The sequence below is a fragment of the Malaclemys terrapin genome, chromosome 11 (assembly GCF_027887155.1).
Source record: "Malaclemys terrapin pileata isolate rMalTer1 chromosome 11, rMalTer1.hap1, whole genome shotgun sequence".
Lineage (NCBI taxonomy): Eukaryota > Metazoa > Chordata > Testudines > Emydidae > Malaclemys > Malaclemys terrapin.
The window spans coordinates 39,185,876-39,206,673 of NC_071515.1; the positions used below are offsets into that span (position 1 = coordinate 39,185,876).

The 20,798-nt window shown below is 42.7% G+C and overlaps 1 protein-coding gene across 1 annotated transcript in view; it reads left to right on the forward strand.

Moving 5' to 3' along the window:
- CIR1 (corepressor interacting with RBPJ, CIR1) overlaps positions 1 to 20,459 on the forward strand; it is a 45,008-nt gene extending 24,549 nt beyond the window's left edge. Inside the window, exons 8-10 of the mRNA XM_054043361.1 lie at positions 15,415 to 15,521; positions 17,070 to 17,155; positions 18,872 to 20,459. Of these exons, the coding sequence (XP_053899336.1) occupies positions 15,415 to 15,521; positions 17,070 to 17,155; positions 18,872 to 19,586 (908 nt within the window). The 3' untranslated portion in view covers positions 19,587 to 20,459. The remainder of the gene's footprint in view (positions 1 to 15,414; positions 15,522 to 17,069; positions 17,156 to 18,871) is intronic.
- The last annotated feature ends 339 nt before the right edge of the window (positions 20,460 to 20,798 follow it).

A 20,798-nucleotide genomic window follows, 5' to 3' on the forward strand; every position in this document is an offset into this window, starting at 1 on the left:
ATTTTTGGCTTTCTGCTCTTCCCCCAAAGAAGCACTAACTAGCTTCACCAATAATAGTCAGTATCATCCCACTCAGTTTAACCACCCATGAGAAACACTGACCCAAATAAAGGCTGTAATCTGAAGTTCATGAAGCACTTCCAGGACCGCAAAGGATAAAACTAATTTAAAGTCAAGGATAAAAGACGTTGCACTTACTATTTTCCCCCACAGTGGGTATGAAAATTACTCCATCAAAGTGCATATCTCATCTGAACTCAGGCCTGGTCTACACTACGGGTTTAGGTCGACTTTAGCAGCGTTAAACCGAATTAAGCCTGGACACGTCCACACAACGAGGCCCTTTCTTTCGAATTAAAGGGCCCTTTAAACCGGTTTCTTTACACCACCTCCGACGAGGGGATTAGCGATAAAACCGGCCTTTGCGGGTCGGAATTGGGGTAGTGTGGACGGAATTCGATGTTATTGGCCTCCGGGAGCTATCCCACAGTGCTTCATTGTGACCGCTCTGGACAGCGCTCTCAACTCAGATGCACTGACCAGGTAGACAGGAAAAGACCCGCGAAGGTTTGAATTTCATTTCCTGTTTGCCCAGCGTGGAGAGCACAGGTGACCACGCAGAGCTCATCAGCACAGGTAACCGTCATGGAGTCCTCCCAGGATCGCAAAAGAGCTCCAGCATGGACCGAACGGGAGGTACGAGATCTGCTCGCCATATGGGGAGATGAAGCAGTGATAGCTGAACTCCGTAGCAGTAAAAGAAATGGAAAAGTATTAGAAAAGATCTCCAAGGCCATGAAGGACCGAGGCCATAACAGGGACACACAGCAGTGCCGCGTGAAAATTAAGGAGCTAAGGCAAGCCTACCACAAAGCCAGAGAAGCAAACGGAAGGTCCGGGGCAGAGCCGCAAACTTGCCGCTACTACGCGGAGCTGCATGCCATTCTAGGGGGTGCAGCCACCACTACCCCAACCGTGTGCTATGACTCTCTCACTGGAGAAACACACAGGGAAGACGGTTCGGGGAACGAGGAAGATGACGATGGAGGTACTGTAGGTAGCTCACAGCAGCAAGGAAGCGGAGAAACCGGTTTCCCCAACAGCCAGGATATGTTTGTGACCCTGGACCTGGAACCAGTAACCCCCGAACTCACCCAAGACCCTCAGGGCACACAGGAGACCTCTGGTGAGTGTAACTTTGTAAATATTTGTAAACATTACCAAAAAAAAGCAAGCAAGTCTGTTAACGTGTATGGGGATGGAGCGGAAATCCTCCAGGGACATCTCCAGAAAGCTCTCCTGGTTGAAATGGGGTGATTTTATTAAGGGGGACATTCAGAGGCGCCCGTTCCTGCTCTTCTGACCAGAAATGTTCCCCGCTGTTAACCACGCGGTGGGGGGGAGGGGTGAAGTGATCATCCCAGAGAATCGTGGGGGGGGGGGGGTTTACTTGTGTTTGTGCCGCATGTTAACCGGGAAACCGCAGCCCCCTCCTTTTACATTGAAACCCCATTTTAAATGGACAACCCAATTCATCCTTGATATGGGAAATGCGCTGCTGTTTGCAACCTTTCCCGCATGTTAAGAAGGTTAAAAAAGCCAAAACACTGTGGCCTACGATGGCTGCCTGCAAGCCGAAATATGCGACCTTGTAATGAAAGAGTGTACCCATTGTTCCCTAAAATGTGTCTTTTTTAACCACCTCTCCCTTCTCCTCCACCAGCTGCAAATGTTTCTCCTTCGCAGAGGCTCGTGAACATTAGAAAGAGAAAACGTAAGACGAGGGACGAGATGTTCACGGAGCTGCAGATGTCCGCCCAGGCTGATAGAGCACAGCAGAATGCGTGGAGGCAGTCAATGACGGAGATGAGAAAAGCCCAATATGAACGAGAGGAGAGGTGGCGGGCTGAATCGCGGGAAGAACAGAGCAAGTGGCGGGCTGAAGACGATAGGTGGCGTCAGCTTGCAGACAGACGGCAAGAGGCAATGCTCCGTCTGCTGGAGCATCAAAGTGATATGCTCGAGCGTATGGTTGAGTTGCAGGAAAGGCAGCAGGAGCAGAGACCGCCGCTACAGCCCCTGTGTAACCAACAGCCCTCCTCCCCAAGTTCCATAGCCTCCTCACCCAGACGCCCAAGAACACGGTGGGGGGGCCTCCGTCCACCCAGTCACTCCACCCCAGATGATTGCCAAAGCATCAGAAGGCTGGCCTTCAATAAGAGTTAAAGTTTTAAAATGCAGTGTGTCCTTTTCCATCCCTCCTCCCCCACCCATCCCAGGCTACCTTGGCAATTATCCCCCTACCTCTGTAAGGAACTAATAAAGAATGCATGAATGTGAAAAAACAATGACTTTATTGCCTCTGCAAGGGGGAGGGGAGGGTGGGGTGGAGTGGTTGGTTTACAGGGAAGTAGAGTGAACCGGGTCGGGGGAGGGGGGGGTTGCAGGGTTCATCAAGGAGAAACAAACAGAAGTTTCACACAGTAGCCTGGCCAGTCACAAAACTCGTTTTCAAAGCTTCTCTGATGCGCACCGCGCCCTGCTGTGCTCCTCTAACCGCCCTGGTGTCTGGCTGCGCGTAATCAGCGGCCAGGCGAGTTGCCTCAACCTCCCACCCCGCCATAAAGGTCTCCCCCTTACTCTCACAGATATTGTGAAGCGCACAGCAAGCAGCAATAACAATAGGGATATTCTTTTCGCTGAGGTCTGAGCGAGTCAGTAAGCTGCGCCAGCGCGCTTTTAAACGTCCAAATGCACATTCCACCACCATTCGGCACTTGCTCAGCCTGTAGTTGAACAGGTCCTGACTCCTGTCCAGGCTGCCTGTGTACGGCTTCATGAGCCATGGCATTAAGGGGTAGGCTGGGTCCCCAAGGATCACGATAGGCATTTCAACATCCCCAACGGTCACTTTCTGGTCCGGGAAGAAAGTCCCTTCCTCCAGCTTTCGAAACAGAGCAGAGTTCCTGAAGACGCGAGCATCATGTACCTTTCCCGGCCATCCCACGTTGATGTTGGTGAAACGTCCCTTGTGATCCACCAGGGCTTGCAGCAGCATTGAAAAGTACCCCTTGCGGTTTACGTAGTCGGTGGCTTGGTGCTCCGGTGACAAGATAGGGATATGGGTTCCGTCTATGGCCCCGCCACAGTTTGGGAATCCCATTTCAGCAAAACCATCCACTATTGACTGCACGTTGCCCAGAGTCACTACCCTTGCTATCACCAGGTCTTTCATTGCCCTGGCAAATTGGATCACAGCAGCCCCCACCGTAGATTTGCCCACTCCAAATTGATTCCCGACTGACCGGTAGCTGTCTGGCGTTGCAAGCTTCCACAGGGCTATCGCCACTCGCTTCTCAACTGTGAGGGCTGCTCTCATCTTGGTATTCTGGCGCTTCAGGGCAGGGGAAAGCAAGTCACAAAGTTCCATGAAAGTGGCCTTACGCATGCGAAAGTTTCGCAGCCACTGGGAATCGTCCCATACCTGCAGCACGATGCGATCCCACCAGTCTGTGCTTGTTTCCCGGGCCCAGAATCGGCGTTCCACGGTATCAACCTGCCCCAGTGACACCATGATTTCCACATTGCTGGGGCCTGTGCCTTGTGAGAGGTCTATGGCCATGTCAATTTCCTCATCACTCTCGTCGCCGTGCTGCAATCGCCTCCTCGCCTGGTCCGGGTTTCGCCTTGGCATGTTCTGGCTCTGCATATACTCCAGGACAATGCGCGTGGTGTTCATAGTGCTCATAATTGCCGCGGTGATCTGAGCGGGCTCCATGATCCCAGTGCTAGCTATGGCGCCTGGTCAGAAAAAAGGCGCGAAAGTAGTATCTGATGGACCAGGAGAAGGAGGGCGGGAGGGAGGGAGGGAGGGAGGGCCGAGTGACGACATGGCGTACAGGTACAGGAACAGGGAGAAACACAAACAACTGTCACACAGAATGGTCCCCCCAAAGATTAAACTGGAAACCCTGGGCTTAGCAGGCCGTTGATTTCACGGAGGAAGGGGAAGCAAATGAACACAGAACAAATCTATTTTTTACATCTTAAGGTGGCAGCCGACGCTGCAGCATGAGTGACAGCCATACCAGTACGATGATGATGGGTACCAATCATAATATACCATCATCTGCCAAAAGGCAAGGGGCTGCTGCTGTGTAGCAATGCAGCCCCACGTCTGCCAGCCCCACGTCCGCCAGCACCCAGCATCGCCCTCGGCCTCTTCTGGGTGCTTAGCAGACAATATTGGGCAATTGGCAGAAAATAGTATATTATGACTGGTAACCGTCATCATCGAGACAGTAGCATGTCTGCCCAGGTGGCCATGATTGACAGCCACTCCAGTACGACGATGACGGGTACCAGTCATAATATACCATCGCCTGGAAGGGGCTGGTGCAATGCAGCCCTACGGCTGCCAGCCCCACGGCTATCACTCATGCTACACCGTCTACCGCCAAAAGGCAGTTAGCAGCTGCTGCTGTGTAGCAATGCAGTCCCACGTCTGCCGGCACCCAGAGGACATATGGTGATGGTGAGCTCAGCTGTGCTGAGCGGGCTCCATGTTGTCTGCACAGGTAACCCAGGTAAAAAGGCGCGAATCTGTCTGCCGTTGCTGTGACGGGGGAGGGAGGGGCCTGACGACATGTACCCAGAACCGCCCGCGACACTGTTTTGCATCATCCGGGCATTGGGATCTCAACCCAGAATTCCAAGGGGCGGCGGAGACTGCGGGAACTGTGGGATAGCTGTGGGATAGCTACCCATAGTGCAATGCTCCGGAAGTCGACGCTAGCCTCGTACTGTGGACGCGGTCTGCCGACTAGAGCACCTAGAGCATTTTATTGTGTGGACATACACAATCGGCTGTATACAACCGATTTCAATAAAACCGGCTTCTATAAATTCGAACTAATTTCGTAGTGTAGACATACCCTCAGTCTTCTCTGTGAGGTAGTAGAAAAGTTCTGAGTGAGAAATATTCAACTCTGTATTAGTGGAGGTAGCCCAGATTCATTAGGTTGTCTTGACCTGGAACATTTCTGCTGACTGGGACTTCATTGTCCTTGTGGTGGAGTGAAAAAGAGCTCTGCTTTTATCTCCATCACAGCCATTACCTAAATTCAAAAATTCTGTCCTGTGATCAAGCTCAGATTGTGATTTCCACCACTAGTGCTAAACTTTCTTCTTTCTCCAATGACACAAAGGGAGGGGGACATTTGAGAGTATTTAATGGTAGAGACTGAAAAAGTGTGTTCCAAGAAGCTGCTGGGTAGAATAATTCATTGGTTTTTACGGTATAGCCCCTCCAAGAATTTTAAAGTCTAGCTACTTTCTTTAGTCTCCAAGGACAGACCAATTAAAACAGGTCTTCCACCTCAAACCGTGAGCCCTGACCGCCAACCATACAAAGCAGTGTTCTGGATCTCTAATTCAAACTCCAAAATAAATCCAATGTGGGGCTAACTAGGTATCTTCAGCGAAAGCCCACCAGAGAGATGGCCCTTGGTTGTTAAGAGCTCTTGAGTCAATCTAGAAGAGTTTGTCTTCATAGTCAATTAAGTCACCCAGAACAGCAAGAATTTGTGACTTCAGATTTGACAATAATATGATCAACTCATCCAGGTGCACTCATCCTGCACAGCTCAACACTTCTCATTGCAATCCAGTCCAGGGACTCCTACACTTGCCTATGTAGTTTTTGACCAATAGGATTGTCTAGTTTGTAAACATAGGTTGCAGAGTTCACATTGAATAGGTAATCTAGTAAATCCTTGTCTTTTCTTTAGAAGTTGCTAGAGGGACTAGGTCTAAAGCTTGACTGATGATAGTTATCTATTTCCCTCTGTGAAATATAAGAGCATGTTCCTAGAATCATTGCAGCATAGGAAGCAAAGTAGAACAGTGCTGTAGGTTTAGTCCATCTGAAAAATGCAATTTTGGAAATATTATAGTAGCATGTAGTCTCAGGTACTCTTTAGATTGGAGAGAGTAGACAGCTTGCTTTTGCCAAACCTTATTACAAAAACAGTGCATTATTCAAAGGATACCATCTCACAGGTGGTTAGTTCTTAATCAGATCCATCAGCATATATCTATGGAGGCTCTATAATGATGAATCTTAGGGTTGTTCCTTTTAGAGTAAAAAGAACACACATTTAAATTAGAAACTGTCCCAAACCAGAACCCCCATTCCAGCTCCCTTCACCTGTGTGAAGTCAGCATTGCCACACTGTTTGCCATTGCTGGTCTGTTTCTAGTTCGGCACTCTGGATCTGTGCAATGTTCATTCCCAAACTTGAGGAAGGGTTTGGATCTGAATTTCTTGGTCCATCTCTAATCTAAACAATCTGTGCTTTGGTAAAATCTGCAATATATGCAAACAACTGGGGTGCACTAAAATGTGGCTAATGTTAGAAAAGTGACTGTAAAATGACACCTGTTAGCCTATGATCAGTGACTTCCCTATCAAATTGTCTGTTATGAATCAATATTCAGTAAATGCCACTACTGTGCAAGCATAACATGATGTCTGAAAATCAGTTACTGTAATCTGCCCCTGCCTCTGGTGGGAATGAGTTATGCTTTCACTGCCTCTTATCTCAACACTTTCAATAGGAGTCTAGAATCAAAACTTAGTTGGTAACTTAATTGATTGCACGCAGCAGAATAACTCAGCTTGGTCTTCTGCAGTGCTGACAGAAATGAAAGCTTTTGTCAATCAACTAACCAGGCATAATCAAGACAATGCATCAAGAGCAGATAGGAGAAATAACAAAGTGCCGTTTTTGGTAGTCACTAGTGACCATAAGATTGATTCTGTTCATGCTACAGTTTTAACTACTCTAGCAACAGCTATATTTAATTTAATTTTCCACCGCCATTGGGGATAATTTGAAAACCATGCTTTAGACCACTTTAATGTAGGCCTATATTTTAGTCAGCATTATTCTAATAAAAAATAAATCCTTGCCCACAGTTGTTAGTGGAAACCATGATAGCAATTACTATGTACTAAATACAGTTGTTGGCTGTGTGACTTCAGCCATAGTGTGGACAGGACCTAAAAGGAAATAGTTTCAGACATAACTTCCAGTCTTCTTGTGTATAGGAAGGGAGGGGCCTAAATGGGGAATGAGAGAACTTGTAAGTTAAACCTGTAGCAAGTAAAGGTTTAATAGAGATCATCAGATTGATGCAGTTAAATTGATCTCAATTAAATATCAGGAGAAATCTGAGTGCTCTATTACAGTTGCACTCAGATTGTACTTCAAACAGGACTAAAATCCCTCATTTCACACTTTATTAAACGAGTTCAGTTTCCACATTTAATACTCTAACTTTTTCTGGGCCAACTGAATTGTCTGTATTTTTTTTCTCAAATAGTAACTTTAGCAGAAGAAACATTTCAGAATAAGCCCATTTTGAAATTTCACCTGAAATGTTTTCAGGCTGCACCAGCTTTATCACAGTTGCCCCAAACTTAGCACATTCATTCACATGACAGCTCAGATGTAGGCCACACTATGTTTTAATTTAAAATGTTAGAATTATTTCTCTTATTTTCCATAACCGGCTGCTTGATCCCTACAAGGAAAAGCTGATAGAACTGTCAAGTTCCACCAGCTATTTCCATTCTTTGATGCTGCTAGCCTGACTCTGTGACTCACCACTTAGGCAGGCTGAGCAACCATGGAGGTTTTCTAAGGTAGGCTGGCGGGGGCAGACAGCAAAGCAGAGCTATCGGGGTCATATAGCTTTGGAGCCCATCTGAGGACATGCTCACAATCTAGGTCCCCCCCCACTAAGTAACCCTTTACCTTGCCCTTTACTTGTTCAGGTCTCCCTTTGCTTTATACAATAGCATTGTGGGGAGCCCAGAAGTGGACAGTGACATTCAATGGAGGGATAATAGGTGTGGGTGGAAGAAGGGCAATAGAGAGCAGGTGTTTTATGGGAGATAAGTTGGACTTGCGCTGAGGAGTAGCTGAGTCCATGGGAGGGTCACTCTGACACACCACAGGAGACTTAGCTGGAAATAGTTTCTCCTTGCACAGTTATTAGGACCATGAACATAAGGATCTTGTGTTGGATCTCTGGATGCATCCTTAACTATGGAGGCTCTTCTGTGTGATTCCATAATGTAATTTTAATTATGCATAAAGCTAAACAGTTTAGCCAGTTGTCATCATATAGAGGAAAAAAGTCTGGTACCATTCTGCAATGACCCGCTTCTATCTGAGGACAGCCGCTTTTATGGCTATACAGACCTTTATAGAAATTTACAATTTTTATTTCTTAAATGGGTGTCTTGAAAAGTTTGTATGTAACTTCTCTGTTAAGAGGTAGATTCCAGACAACAAGCTGTTTGCCCAGTTCAATAATAGTTCAGGTACTGTAATTGCCTTGTTTCAAGAAGAATAGAAAATGGTGATGATGAAACAGATCATTGTTTGATGTTATTTAAGTTTTGCTGATGGATGAATGTTGAGTGACTATTGAAAAGGGGTCCTAGCAATCAGCTGTTTTTAAAGGATTTTTATGTCTAACTTTCCATAAACTGGTGATGCAGGACCTTTACACCCAACTTCCATGCCAACTTCCTCCAAAGTGGTCATTTGTATCCAGATTTTTGATATAGTTTGAGGAATTGCTGATGTCAGTCTCTGGTACGCAAACATCAAATATATTTTAAATTGCTGATTTAAGTGGAACTTTTCCAAGTTGATGATCACTAAGGATGGCCTAATTCAGATGTAATTGGATCAAGTTGCATGGCTCCAAAATAGCTTTTACACTGGACTTGCCCAAAGACCTTGGGGGAAGATGTTGCAAGAAGGAGTGAGTGAAGCTCACCAACCACAAGAATCAAGGGTAAAGCTGACACCCCTAGTCTTTCAGGTCGACAAGCTACCTGAGGGGTAAGAGTGACGTTCCAGATCCTATAAGGCCAGCAACTTTGACGAGAGGAAGTCACAAGCACCAACAAAGAGGCCGCTCCAGCCTTTGATCAGTCTCCCTGCACCCAAAGAAGGTCTGCTAGCGAGAAGCACTGTGCTAGCAAAATATCACTGTTTGGCTCCTTAACTGTAGATTCAGCTCCTACTCAGAGAGTCAGATATCCCATAAAGTCCACATGGGGAAGGTGTCTGGAAACAGCCCTAACTTTTGTCTCGTGAAATTACTCATTAAAGTGTGGTTGATGTTTAAAAATCCTGAGACTTGAGATTGTCACTTGTAACTTCAAACTTTTCCTTATCAAGAGTGTGTTGTTAAAGTCTGTATTCTGATATCTCCAGGCAGGAGAGGGGGGAGAAGGGCAGAAAGGGTTAGCCAGCTCACAGAAATTTAAAATCTAAGGAGGAAGCTTTTTAATTGGATTGTGTTCCAAACACAAGAAGCTTAATACTGAAAGCAAATTATTCTCTAAACAATTCAAATTATAAACCTGATAGACATCGGTTAAATTCTTTAATTGCGATTTATAACTAAACAGCAACCTTCTCAGACTCTGTCTTAGAATTTGTAAGGATTGATGATTTAATTGCAGTCCAGTATTGAGGCCAATTTGTTGATTTTGATATTGATTTGATAGTTGTTGCTTGCTTTTTTTTTTTTTTTTTTTTTTTCCCCTCCTTATGTATTACTGTAGCTCCCAGGAACCCTAGTCATGGACCAGGACTCCATTGTGCTAGGCACTGTACAAACATAGATCCTAGTTCATTTAATATTATTAATAGTAGCTTAGTTTTGGTTACATTTTATTTTTGTTTCAATAAAATTTATAAAACTCATACTGAGTCTCACAATTCTTGCAATTAGCAACATATGTCCAGACCATTTGAGGACCTGGCAGGATACCTACCAGTCAACCCAGAAGCCTGACAAGCTCCACTTAATTAGCCTTTGGTTCTCACAGCTGCAAATTACTAAATAAATACATCACCAGCACCTGAACTAGAACCAAGTCTACAGATCCAAAAAATATAGGCCTCTAAGACAGAACAATCTCTCCATTACCTGGCAGCTACAGAGAGGATTCTTATACTCACTGCAACCAGCCATTATTGGGTGATATACTCACTGTGAATGAGTGAGGATCCACACCATTCCCCCCCACAACACAGTACAGCTGCACAGCAGGGGCTTGTTGAGAATTTATCCCTGTTCCTGGGGTATGCTTTTATTCTGCAGCTTTAGAAACATAACATATGTAAGAAAACTTCAAGGCAGGACTCTATTTACAGTTTTCCGTTAACCCTCACTCAAGCTTCTTTTCACTGTTTTATCCCCAGGACTTCCCTCTACAAGATTTCCTGTCCTTCTCTTAGCTCTATCATTTTAAAGAATAACTCCGCTTTCTTTTTTTCTTCCTTAGTTGGTTCTAATGAAATTCACCTCCTCTAGCCACACAGCTCAATCAGCAAAATAGTTCTGCATTTCCATCCAGGGTCATATCATCTGGCATCCTGTCAGGGCCGGCTCTGGCTTTTTTGCCGCCCCAGGCAAAAAAGCCTCCGGCCGGCCGCCCCTTCCCCCCCACCCTCCCAGCGTGGCAGGGGAGGGCGGCCAGAGCGCCGGGGGGAGGGCGGCGAGTCCCAGTCGGGGCTCTGCTCTCCCCGGCGGCGAGTCCCAGTCGGGGCTCCGCTCTCCCTGGCGGCCAAAGCGCCAGCGGGAGGGCGGCGGGCGGCAAGCCCGCTGCGGCTCCGTTGTCCCCGGCGGCCAGAGCGCCGGGGGGAGGGTTGCTGTCCCCGGCAGCCAGAGCGCCGGGGGGAAGGCAGCGAGCCCACCGCGGCTTCGCTCTCCCCGGCGGCCAGAGCGCTGGGGGGAGGGCGGCGAGCCCGCCCGGGGCTCTGCTCTCCCCGGCGGCCAGAGCGCCGGGGGGAGGGCGGCGAGCCCCGGCCGTGGCCCCGCTCTCCCCGGCGGCCAGAGCCGGAGCACCGCGCCGCCCCCCTCCAGATGCCGCCCCAAGCACAAGCTTGGTGGGCTGGTGCCTGGAGCCGGCCCTGCATCCTGTTTCACTCTGTCTGTCATACGCATGCTATAACTTTTCATCAGAAATACAACCATCGTTAATAACATTTTGTAATTTCAGAGCAATTTCTTCAAAGATAGCCTGAGCACCAGTTTGCAGTAGATTTAAATATATGGGAAATTTCAAGGGGTACTAACCAGACATTTCGGAGCTAATGGGATCTAGAACTCTGTTACACTTGTCAAAATTCCAAATGAATAATTTTTTACAGACTTATAACTTGGTTTGACCAGTTTTCTTCAAAGTTTGCAGAAAATTTTCCTTTGTCTTCTGAGCAAACCTGTCAATTTCAAGTCAAGCCAGTTTCGCTAACCAGAATTATGTGGAGTCTAAAAATAAGGATCATGTTTATTTTATATGTTTCAATTTATACAGACTAAAAAAGGGAACCTTTCCATATGCTGTAGGCACCTTTGATGTAACTTCAATGTAACACACCTACAGGTCTAATGTTGCTTACCTCCTTTAAGCGCTTACAATTCTAGTAGAACCTGGTTCCAACCTAAAGTATTAGATTGGTGGAGCTATGAGCATGGCTCCATAATTTCTTTTTAAAAAACAAAAAAAGTAGAAATTGTCTAAATCTCTTACTAGTCTAATTCATTTTCTTTTCAGGTTTACCTTCCACTGGGTCTTATTTTTCCCAGCAAACTTCAGAACTTGCTGAATACAGTTAGTTTTCTCATGCTTTGAGAGAACAGAGATGTTTAAATACAGTTTGGGGTTTGTCTGATTCTTAGCAGTCACTGAAGTAACAAATCTGGCTTTAAATTCCAACCAAAGTCAATTGGAGCTTTGTACAAAAATCAATAGTAGGATAGATTCCCATAAGCTTTTTATGCAAAGAAGAAAAATAGTGTGCTTTCTTTTCAATTATTATATGCAAAGTAGGCCAGAGAGCTATTTTAAAACTAAACAAGTTTATTCTTGGAAGACTCTGGCCCCACTTCTGAATTGTACCTCTCTACACCCTGGGGAATTCTGCACCAAAACATTCAAAATTCTTCGCACAGTATTTGAAAAACTCTGCAAAAATTTGCCTATTTTATTTGTCAAAATAACACAATGTAATCACACCAGTTTCAATTATTTTGGTAATTTATTTCAAAATATCTGTCAGCATGTATGTCGTAGTACAGACAAAAAAAATGCAAGTAATGTTTTTTTGACAAATAGATTCCTTACTAGGCATATTAATGCAGAACTTATTGTAATTCATTTGAACTACAATACAGAAACACATTTCCTGCACTCCTCAGAAGCAGTGCAAAGGCTTGGAGGAGTCAGGGGTAACGGAGGAGCTGAGGGAGGGGGAAGGACCGTGGAAGTGAACCTGGAGGGTTGCTTGGTGTGGGTGAGAGAAGTATGGAACAGGATTTTTGGGGGGGGGAGAGAGAAGGGAGGAATTATTAGGTAGTTGGGGAGCCTCCCCCCATCCCAAGCCTCTCCCATTCAGTCAGGCACATCTGCCCATGTCCCTGCACTCCCCCTCCACCCCCATGTGGCCCTGCAGCACCCCTCCCATTCAGCTCCTGGCTCATTGCTGTCACCCCACTAGCTCATGAGTGCACTCCCCATCTGTTCCCCCCCCACTAGCCCTTCTGAAGCCCAGCCTAGGATCCCCCAGCAGCCCTGTGTGCCCCACTCTGTCTGTCCTAACCTGGCTCTGCGGGCAAGGTGCTGTGATGAATGCTGCTGGCTGTTCTGGGGCCACAGCGGCCTGTGGTGGGTGAAAGGTAGAACTTCAGCACTTCTTGGGCAGAATGTATTTTTTTCTGGAATTTTTTTTTTTTTTTTTTGCACCAGACATGAATTCTGCATGTGTGCAGTGGTGCAAAGGTCCCCCAGGAGGAGTACTTAGAAGGCACAAGTTAAGCAGAGAGATCAAGGAGATGAGAGGGAAAGAGGGCTGTAATTCTCTGTTGCACTACTCAGATCCTGAGCATATCTGTAGCATAAGACAGCTACCCCCCAAAGACTACTCTGACTAATGACAATTTTGAACAACCTCCTATGGGCCCCTCTGCCAGTCTAGAGAATAGTTGGAGTGCTTTGAGCTCAGCCAGATCTCTGCTCCCCATCTCTGATATGCCCCTGTGCCAAAGGCATCATGCTACTAGGTTTGTGCTGTCAGAAAAGCCCCTTAAGAGGATATTCCTTGGGGGAGTCAGGCAAACCAGTTCTGTGGCCACTTTACAGCAACTGAGCTAACAAACATGGAGCTCTAGCAGGCTATTTTATGGATGGCTAGGTAACTAGTAAAATCATGATATCACAAGCACCAAAAGAATTACAGTGATATTTAGTCAGATTGTTCAAAACTGGATTTTTTTGCCCTTTTTCTTTTTTCCCTTAACACCTATTTAACTTCAAATGCCATGTGAGGAATTGGGAGATGAGATCTCTTTGCAAAAGGCTGAATAGACCTATGGAGCCTGTGAGTGGATGGCTCAGAGAGCGCCCACTCTAGCTCATTAGTTCTCCAGCAAAAATAGGAAAGACAAAGATTTGGAATTGCTTATATTTCTACAGCAAAAGAAGGAAAACAGGGGGAAAAAATCTTAAGAATCTTTCAGACTTTTTTATATAATAAAAAACAAAATAGTATTTGCATTTATTCTCTCCCCACCCTCCTTTGGCGAAAATTTGGACAAGTTACCTATATTTGCTGTGTCTCAGTTTCTCCCATCTGCTGACTGGGGATAACTAGTTTTAATTCATTAATGTGCATAAAATGTTGTGAGATCCTGAAGAAGGCAGAAGTTCTAGAATTACTATTTTATTCTGTCAGTTGGTGTATCTCTTCCATAGCCACATTTCATGTTTGCTAGCCTAGAAGTGTCCTCCTGGGCTTTGGTCTGATAAAACATTTTGATTTCTCTGCTATGGTGAAATTTGCCATCTGCCTTTTCATGTGTGTTGCCCTGGTGTGTCTGCCTTTCTCTCCCCCCATTTTGAGGTCATTGTTTTGCCCTGTTTAGGCTATTGTAATGCCCTTTTTGTTTGTTTCCCTGTATGCATCATTAAAACTTCAGCTGGTACCAAATTCTGTTGCTAGGTTTCCATCTGGTATAAGCAGGTACCAGGATAATGCATCAGGAGCAGATATGGATAAGCGGAGCAAGGTTACAGCAGCAGTTCTGACTCGGTTACACTCTCTCTGCCTGTCACATTCAGAATTAGACTCAAGATGCTGCTCTTGACCTATAAATCCCTTCTGAATCTTGACCAGATTATGCTCTCTCTGGTCTGCTCACACCTACCCCTCCTAGGGCTGGCTCTGAGGTCATCATCTGCTGGCCCATTTGTCTCACTGGCACCTAATTATGCTGCAGAGTATGTCTGCCATTTCAGGTATTACATCTCTCTGAAAATGCCAGTCAAAAGGTATCCAGCATAGACACCGTTTCAGACAAACCTGAAGAGCAATATCTTTCCTCTTTGCATCCAATTGTTAATCTGGCATTACAGATTGTGTAATTAAAATATATTACATTATTAGTAAATTTCTTTAAGGTTTGATGGCATACTGAGATGCTACATATGTTGAATTACTGGTGAATGGCCTGTATCGGTATGATTCATCTACCTTTTACCTAATAAATCATAACAGCTCTTTCACAGGCAATAGTTATATGTTTTGTTTGTGGATGTAGATAGCCTTTTTGGTATTGCATAGTCGCCCCATCTCTGATCTGTACAGTGACAAGTATGCACAGAAATGCTGAGGAGTTAGAACTCACATTGATACTCTCCTCAGTCAGTATTTAAAACTAAAAAAACAAAACTGAAAGAAAATGTAAACAAGGTGATCAGTACATGCATATTATGTACCTCTGGTCTCGATTTATATTTTAGAAGAAAAACAGTCTTTGGTACAGGGCGTTCTTTACAAATTATTTCAGAAAAGTCCAATTACTAAATCATAAAAAATGTATGGGAAAGTTTTAAAATGTGTATTGTATGATTATGAAAAATGCTACAATGTCCTCTTAAAAGTGTGGTTTCTTATTGCTTTTGGAGAGAGGAAGTATTAAAAAATCTTGAAGTTAATATGGCTGTTCTAGGCTTCCTATATTTTTTGTACTACAGTCAAAAGCATACAACCAGACAATACCTAAATATATTGTTTTCAACATGACAAAGTTACATAAGAAGAGAATCCCCTTGCACTTAAAGAAAAATGCAATTATTTTCTATTCTGAATCTCCAGACTGCTGTTTTAGAAAATCATATCTGATTATTTGCTCAGCAGAAGATTATTGAGTTGATTTAGCTGTGATTTTACTTAACAAAGCTTCAACTGAATTCCTACTGTGGAGTCCAAAAAAGGTAGAGAGATATAAATGATACATTCAAACTGTGATTTTTGTGAACAGGGCCATCAATGCACCCCTCAGAGCTAATAGCGGAGATGAGAAACAGTGGGTTTGCACTGAAACAAAATGTACTGGGGAGAAACTTGACCGCAAATGATCCATCACAGGTAATGATCTTTTTATCAGTAAGCTGAAAATGTCTGTAAATCTAAATGTGATTGCTTGTGAATTGCGACTTAACATTTTTCCAATATGCATATCCATAGGAAAGCTGGATAGATCCAGCAGTGGAAAATATCTTGAAACTTATTGTGTTTTGCTGCTTAGTTTTAGCCAAAGTGACAAATCTGAAATGATTTTTTTTTTTAAGGCCACAGTTTAATAAATTAAATGTCTCCCCTGGATGACTAGAAATTGAATATCTCCCAGAGGGGATGATTTGGGCACCTGCAACATACATCTGATGTGATACTTGCTGCCTGCAGCCTTACCCCTGAACTGGCTTTGGATGAAACCAGAGGAAAGCATGCAAAAAATAACTCTCTATTTAAAGCTTTTTATCTTAATTTATTTTTATTATATAATTTTTATTTACAAGACTTTAAATATATAATTGTATTTATTTAGACTTTCACATAATGCCTATTCAGATTTGTAGGTGCTTTAACAAAAATGTGAAGTACGCAATTTATATACACTATCCAAAATAGCAAGCCCACCATAAAGCAATTTCACTCATATAGCAAGATAATTGAACCACCAGGCAACCAAGTGGCGGGGGTGGGGATGGGGACTTGCAGAGCAGGGACTGGACCGTACCTCGTAACCCTTCCTAAAAAGCCTGAGTAAACAGACAATTGCTTGTGTCCCTTTTTATATACATAAGCAGCACTCTTTGCCTTTACAGGAAATTATGTACTCAGGAGACAATCTAGTTTATGGGATTAGTGTTAAATGTGTTGCAAAGTTCTCACCAGTTTTTTAGAAAAGTCACATATGGAGAACTTCTGTCCTAGTTTCTGCCCTCTCATTGCTCATGTGTTGTTAAAATTTAAAATGTGAAGAGTGAGAAATTGGATATTCCAGATGCATATAATTTGAAAGGAAGGGAGGGTCTTCTAAAATTCCTAAATTTAAATCTGACCTGATTTTTAGTATTGTTGTTGTTGTGGGTAGAAAATACAATTGCAACTTATTGTATTTTGTATAGCACATTACAGACAATAATTTAAGCATCATGACACTCTTGTGAGGTAGATGGGTAGAACACCCATTTTTCCAATGAGTAAGCTAATGTAGAAAAAGGTTAAGTGACTTACCTAAATTTCTTTGTGACTCAGTGGGACTTGCAGTCTCCCATCCACCAACCAGTGCTTTCATCTCTTACACTAGACAGAACTCAAGAAAGCTTTCTCTAAATGACTTAGCCTGTGGAAACATTATAGTGTTCACATTATGGTGCTATATGGTTCCTGTACTCTGGCACCCAACTCCTTTTAAACCCAGTATAGATTCCCTCTTTGTAGCAAGCTAACTGCTTATCTTCCTAAGGTTGCTATATAGGGGGTGTATGTGTGTGTGTGTTTATATACATAAAATCAAATTCTCACACACCTTTTAATGTTCATAATATTTTAATATAGGAATCATGAATTTGAAATGCCACCTTATTTTTATGTAAGGATATGGTATCTTATTACTTTTTCTCTTCATAGGAATTTGTTGCAAGTGAAGGAGAAGATGACCCAGAAGTTGAATTTTTAAAATCACTGTCAACTAAACAAAAACAGAAACTTCTGAGGTACTTTTATCGCAGTTGCATGGCACCTACTCCTATGAGTTTAACAATATATAGCCAATAGCTTTTAACTACAGTTTTCCATCTACTAAAAAAAATCAATTTAGATTAATCTACACTTGACTACTACACTTCGTATTATGCAGCGTGCTTATCCAGCATTTTGTAATCCAATTGTAATGCAGTTCTAATGGCTTTGTTTTCATTTTTATTTCATATTTAACTTTGAATGCTGTGACACACACTCTAACATTGTATATGCATTGGTTCACAGAGGACAATGTCAATTGCTATTTTAAAATATTATTTTATACTCCATTGTTTACCATGCCCTCTTCCAAGATTGAAAATTAAATTTCTTTCCTTATTGATTTTTGCACTTGGCAAAGCTTGACATACTTCCTTTGTTCCTAAGGGAGCTAAACATAACCTGTCTTCTGTGCATCAGTGGTGGTGTTCCAGTTTACCAAAACCCTAGGATTAGGATTAGCCAGCAGAAGGCGCGCAGGATATTTTTGTGGTTCCCAAACAAAGTTTGTTTTTTCTCTGCTGCTGCCTTGTTGCTTTCGTATGCTTAAGGAGAAAGGAGGTTTTACATTTCTTCTCTAATTTTCTGTGTCCTTATTAACCAATTTTGAATCACTGGCTGATAGACCACACATATTATTTAAATATAATAACCTAAAGAAAAGTTAAAAGAGCACTCTGTGAGCATTGTGAGGTCCAAAAATGTAATTAACTTTAAGGAAAGAAAACAGTTTACACTATTTATGAAGGATAATTTTGTGTGTGTGTGTGTGTGTGTGTGTGTGTGTGTGTGTGTGTGTGTATATGTGTGTGTGTATAAATATATATATATATATATACACACACACACACAAAATTATATATATATGGTTTCAATCATTTAACCTTTAATAATTTTGTTTGGTTTTCTAATGTCCCAAACACACTGTTTAAATTACTGTATATGTTTAAATGCTCCAATTTAGCTAAGTATTTAGGTCCTCAGTGATTTTAAACTTCTTAATTTGTTTTAAATCCAATGAAGGCAGTCCTAGGTAGCATGTCAAATTTAGTGGCTGACTCATGGATAAGAATTAACAAAATAAAGAGTGACCAAGGGCTTAAAATTACAAAACTGGGCAAAAGCAGTTGAAATGAAAATGAGCGCTTTTGCTTGCCTGATAGAACAGTGTACTGTTGACTAGACATTTTACACCTCTGTTTATGACTGAATAGATGATAGCATTCTCCAGAAAGCTGTTAACATTGGGGGGAGATTTTTAAAGGCACATATAGCAGATAGGCTCCTAACTTCCATTGAGGGTCATTGGGAGTTGGGCACTTAATTGCTATTTGTGCCTTTGAAAATTTTCCTTGTTATATTACAGAATCAAACTGGTTGCACTACCAGTTGTAAGGCCCAGTTCACATTTCTTACCCTCACCTTCCTAAATTTGGTCCATTAGAAACTACTTCTTTGTAGTTCTGAGGGAGGGCTACAGGGGAGCTACATTTTAAATACTCAGTTTAGTTTGAGATCAGAAATTTAAAAATATTTTATTGAAACAAAAAGTTCAACACACTTTGTAAGAAAATGTTGCGTGTTTACTGCGTACTATCGTCTTAAGTCTTGACTGCACAAGAAGGCAGTGGTGCTACATTTTTAACTATCTTTAAATGCTTGATTATTCTTTTTTATTTTCAAAATAAAAGGAAATTGGATCGTCTGGAGAAGAAAAAGAAGAAAGATAGAAAGAAGAAAAAGCAGCAAAAGAAGAAAAGCAAACGTAAATACAAGAAACATAAGATCAGCTCCTCTTCCTCCTCCTCCAGTGAGACTTCAGTTAGCAGCAGTGATAGTGAGACTGACAGCAAAGCCATACAAAAGAAGATGTATTCTAAGAAAAGAAAGAAAGACAAGTTTTCAGAGGCTAACAGCAGTGATTCAGAAGGGAAGGCAAAGACTAAGAAGGAAAAACTTTATGAAGAACCCTCCAGTAGTCACGGTAACAAGGACAAAGACAGAGAGAAGTGTAGACTTTTAAAACAAGATAGTTCTGGGGAGAACAACAAATGGAGCTCCTATGAGAGTGAAAGAAAGTCCAAAAGCAGAAACCAGAGCACAGACAAGAGAGAAACTGAAAGAAATGAGAGGGATAGCAGAAGCCAGAGCAAGGATGAGAGAAGGGGGAGAAGCTCTTGCACAAGTCACAGCAATTACAGGCAAAGGCAGATAAGAAGAAGACCAAGTCGAAGCCCCAGTGAAGAGTGGCACAGGAAAAATGAAACCAGAAGCCACGGCACAGATGTGTACAGAGAGAAGAAATGTAGAGAGAGCTGTGAAGACAAGTGCAGTAAAGTGGACCATAAGGAAAGAGGCAGAAACAGCAGAAGTAGAAGCAGAGAGAGAGACAGAAAATATAGATAGTATGGGTAACAAGTGCAAACACATCTTCCTTTTCATTGAATATCTTTAACCAGGGCTTAGTCATGCATTGCTTTCCTTCCAAGAAGTCACTTTTCATTTTCCAATTCTTGTAAATTCTCGTGTCCTTCAAAACAGCATCAACTCCATTCATGATTTGGGGATATTTGTAAGTTAGATATAAATATTATGGTATTTTTGTAGAATATTTTTGTTGGTGAATGTTTCTTGTATTTGTGTAACAAGCCCTAGACTGTTTGTAAATTATACTTCCTTTGTTCAGAAATATTTTTAAAATACCAGTACATGATGTGTTAACATTCTTTAGAGTATTATTTCTTCTTGCTTATGAGATGTAACAATTTTGGAGGGGCAGGGGGTAATTTTGGAAGAGTCCCAGGATTTGTATAATGATGCCAAACATTATTTGACATAGTTCAGGAAAAAATCACTGCTTCAGACCTCAGATTAGATTATTTTTGTACTGAAACTTTTTCAGAGGTTTCATATAAGAGGGCAATTTCACCTGTTAAAACAACACAGACATAGTTCCACATAAGTGTATAGCCAACATTTTTTGACCTCCTGCAGTGTCTAACTTAATCAGGGCTATCTAAGCATCTTGAACCCCTATTGGTATGTGCCAGTACAGTGTTGTTATTGTTCAAGAATTTCTCAAGACATGAAAAGGATATTCACCCTTTCAGCTGTTTCCAGGATATCTCCTGTGCAATAGAAAGTTAAGGCAAATGCTCATTCTTGTGTTGTCATGCAGCAGTTTGACTTTTATTTTTTCTTAATATTTGTGGGATTTCCCCCCCCCCCCATATGCCATGAGGATGAACTACCTTAATAAACTGTTACTTGCCAGAAGCAGTATGAATCGCCTAATTTTCCAGAGTCCTAAGTCATTTCAAAGGCACAGGCAGGAAAATAATATGCTTTTTTGCTGCAAAGAGAATGGTGTCTTTATGGTTTTTAAGAACATAGAAAATGCTTTAGTTACCAGTGAAATGATAACATGATGCAATCAGACTCAGGCAAGCAAGTTTTTCCCCTCTTCACAACAAATGGAGGGTTGTAGTTCTTAAACTGTCCCACCTGTACATCTTAAAACTGCCAGACAGAAGTTTTTAAATATCATATGGAGTTAAAATGCTATAGAAGTAATTTGACCTTTAAACACCTGTGTTTGAAAGTTTTCACCCTTTAAAA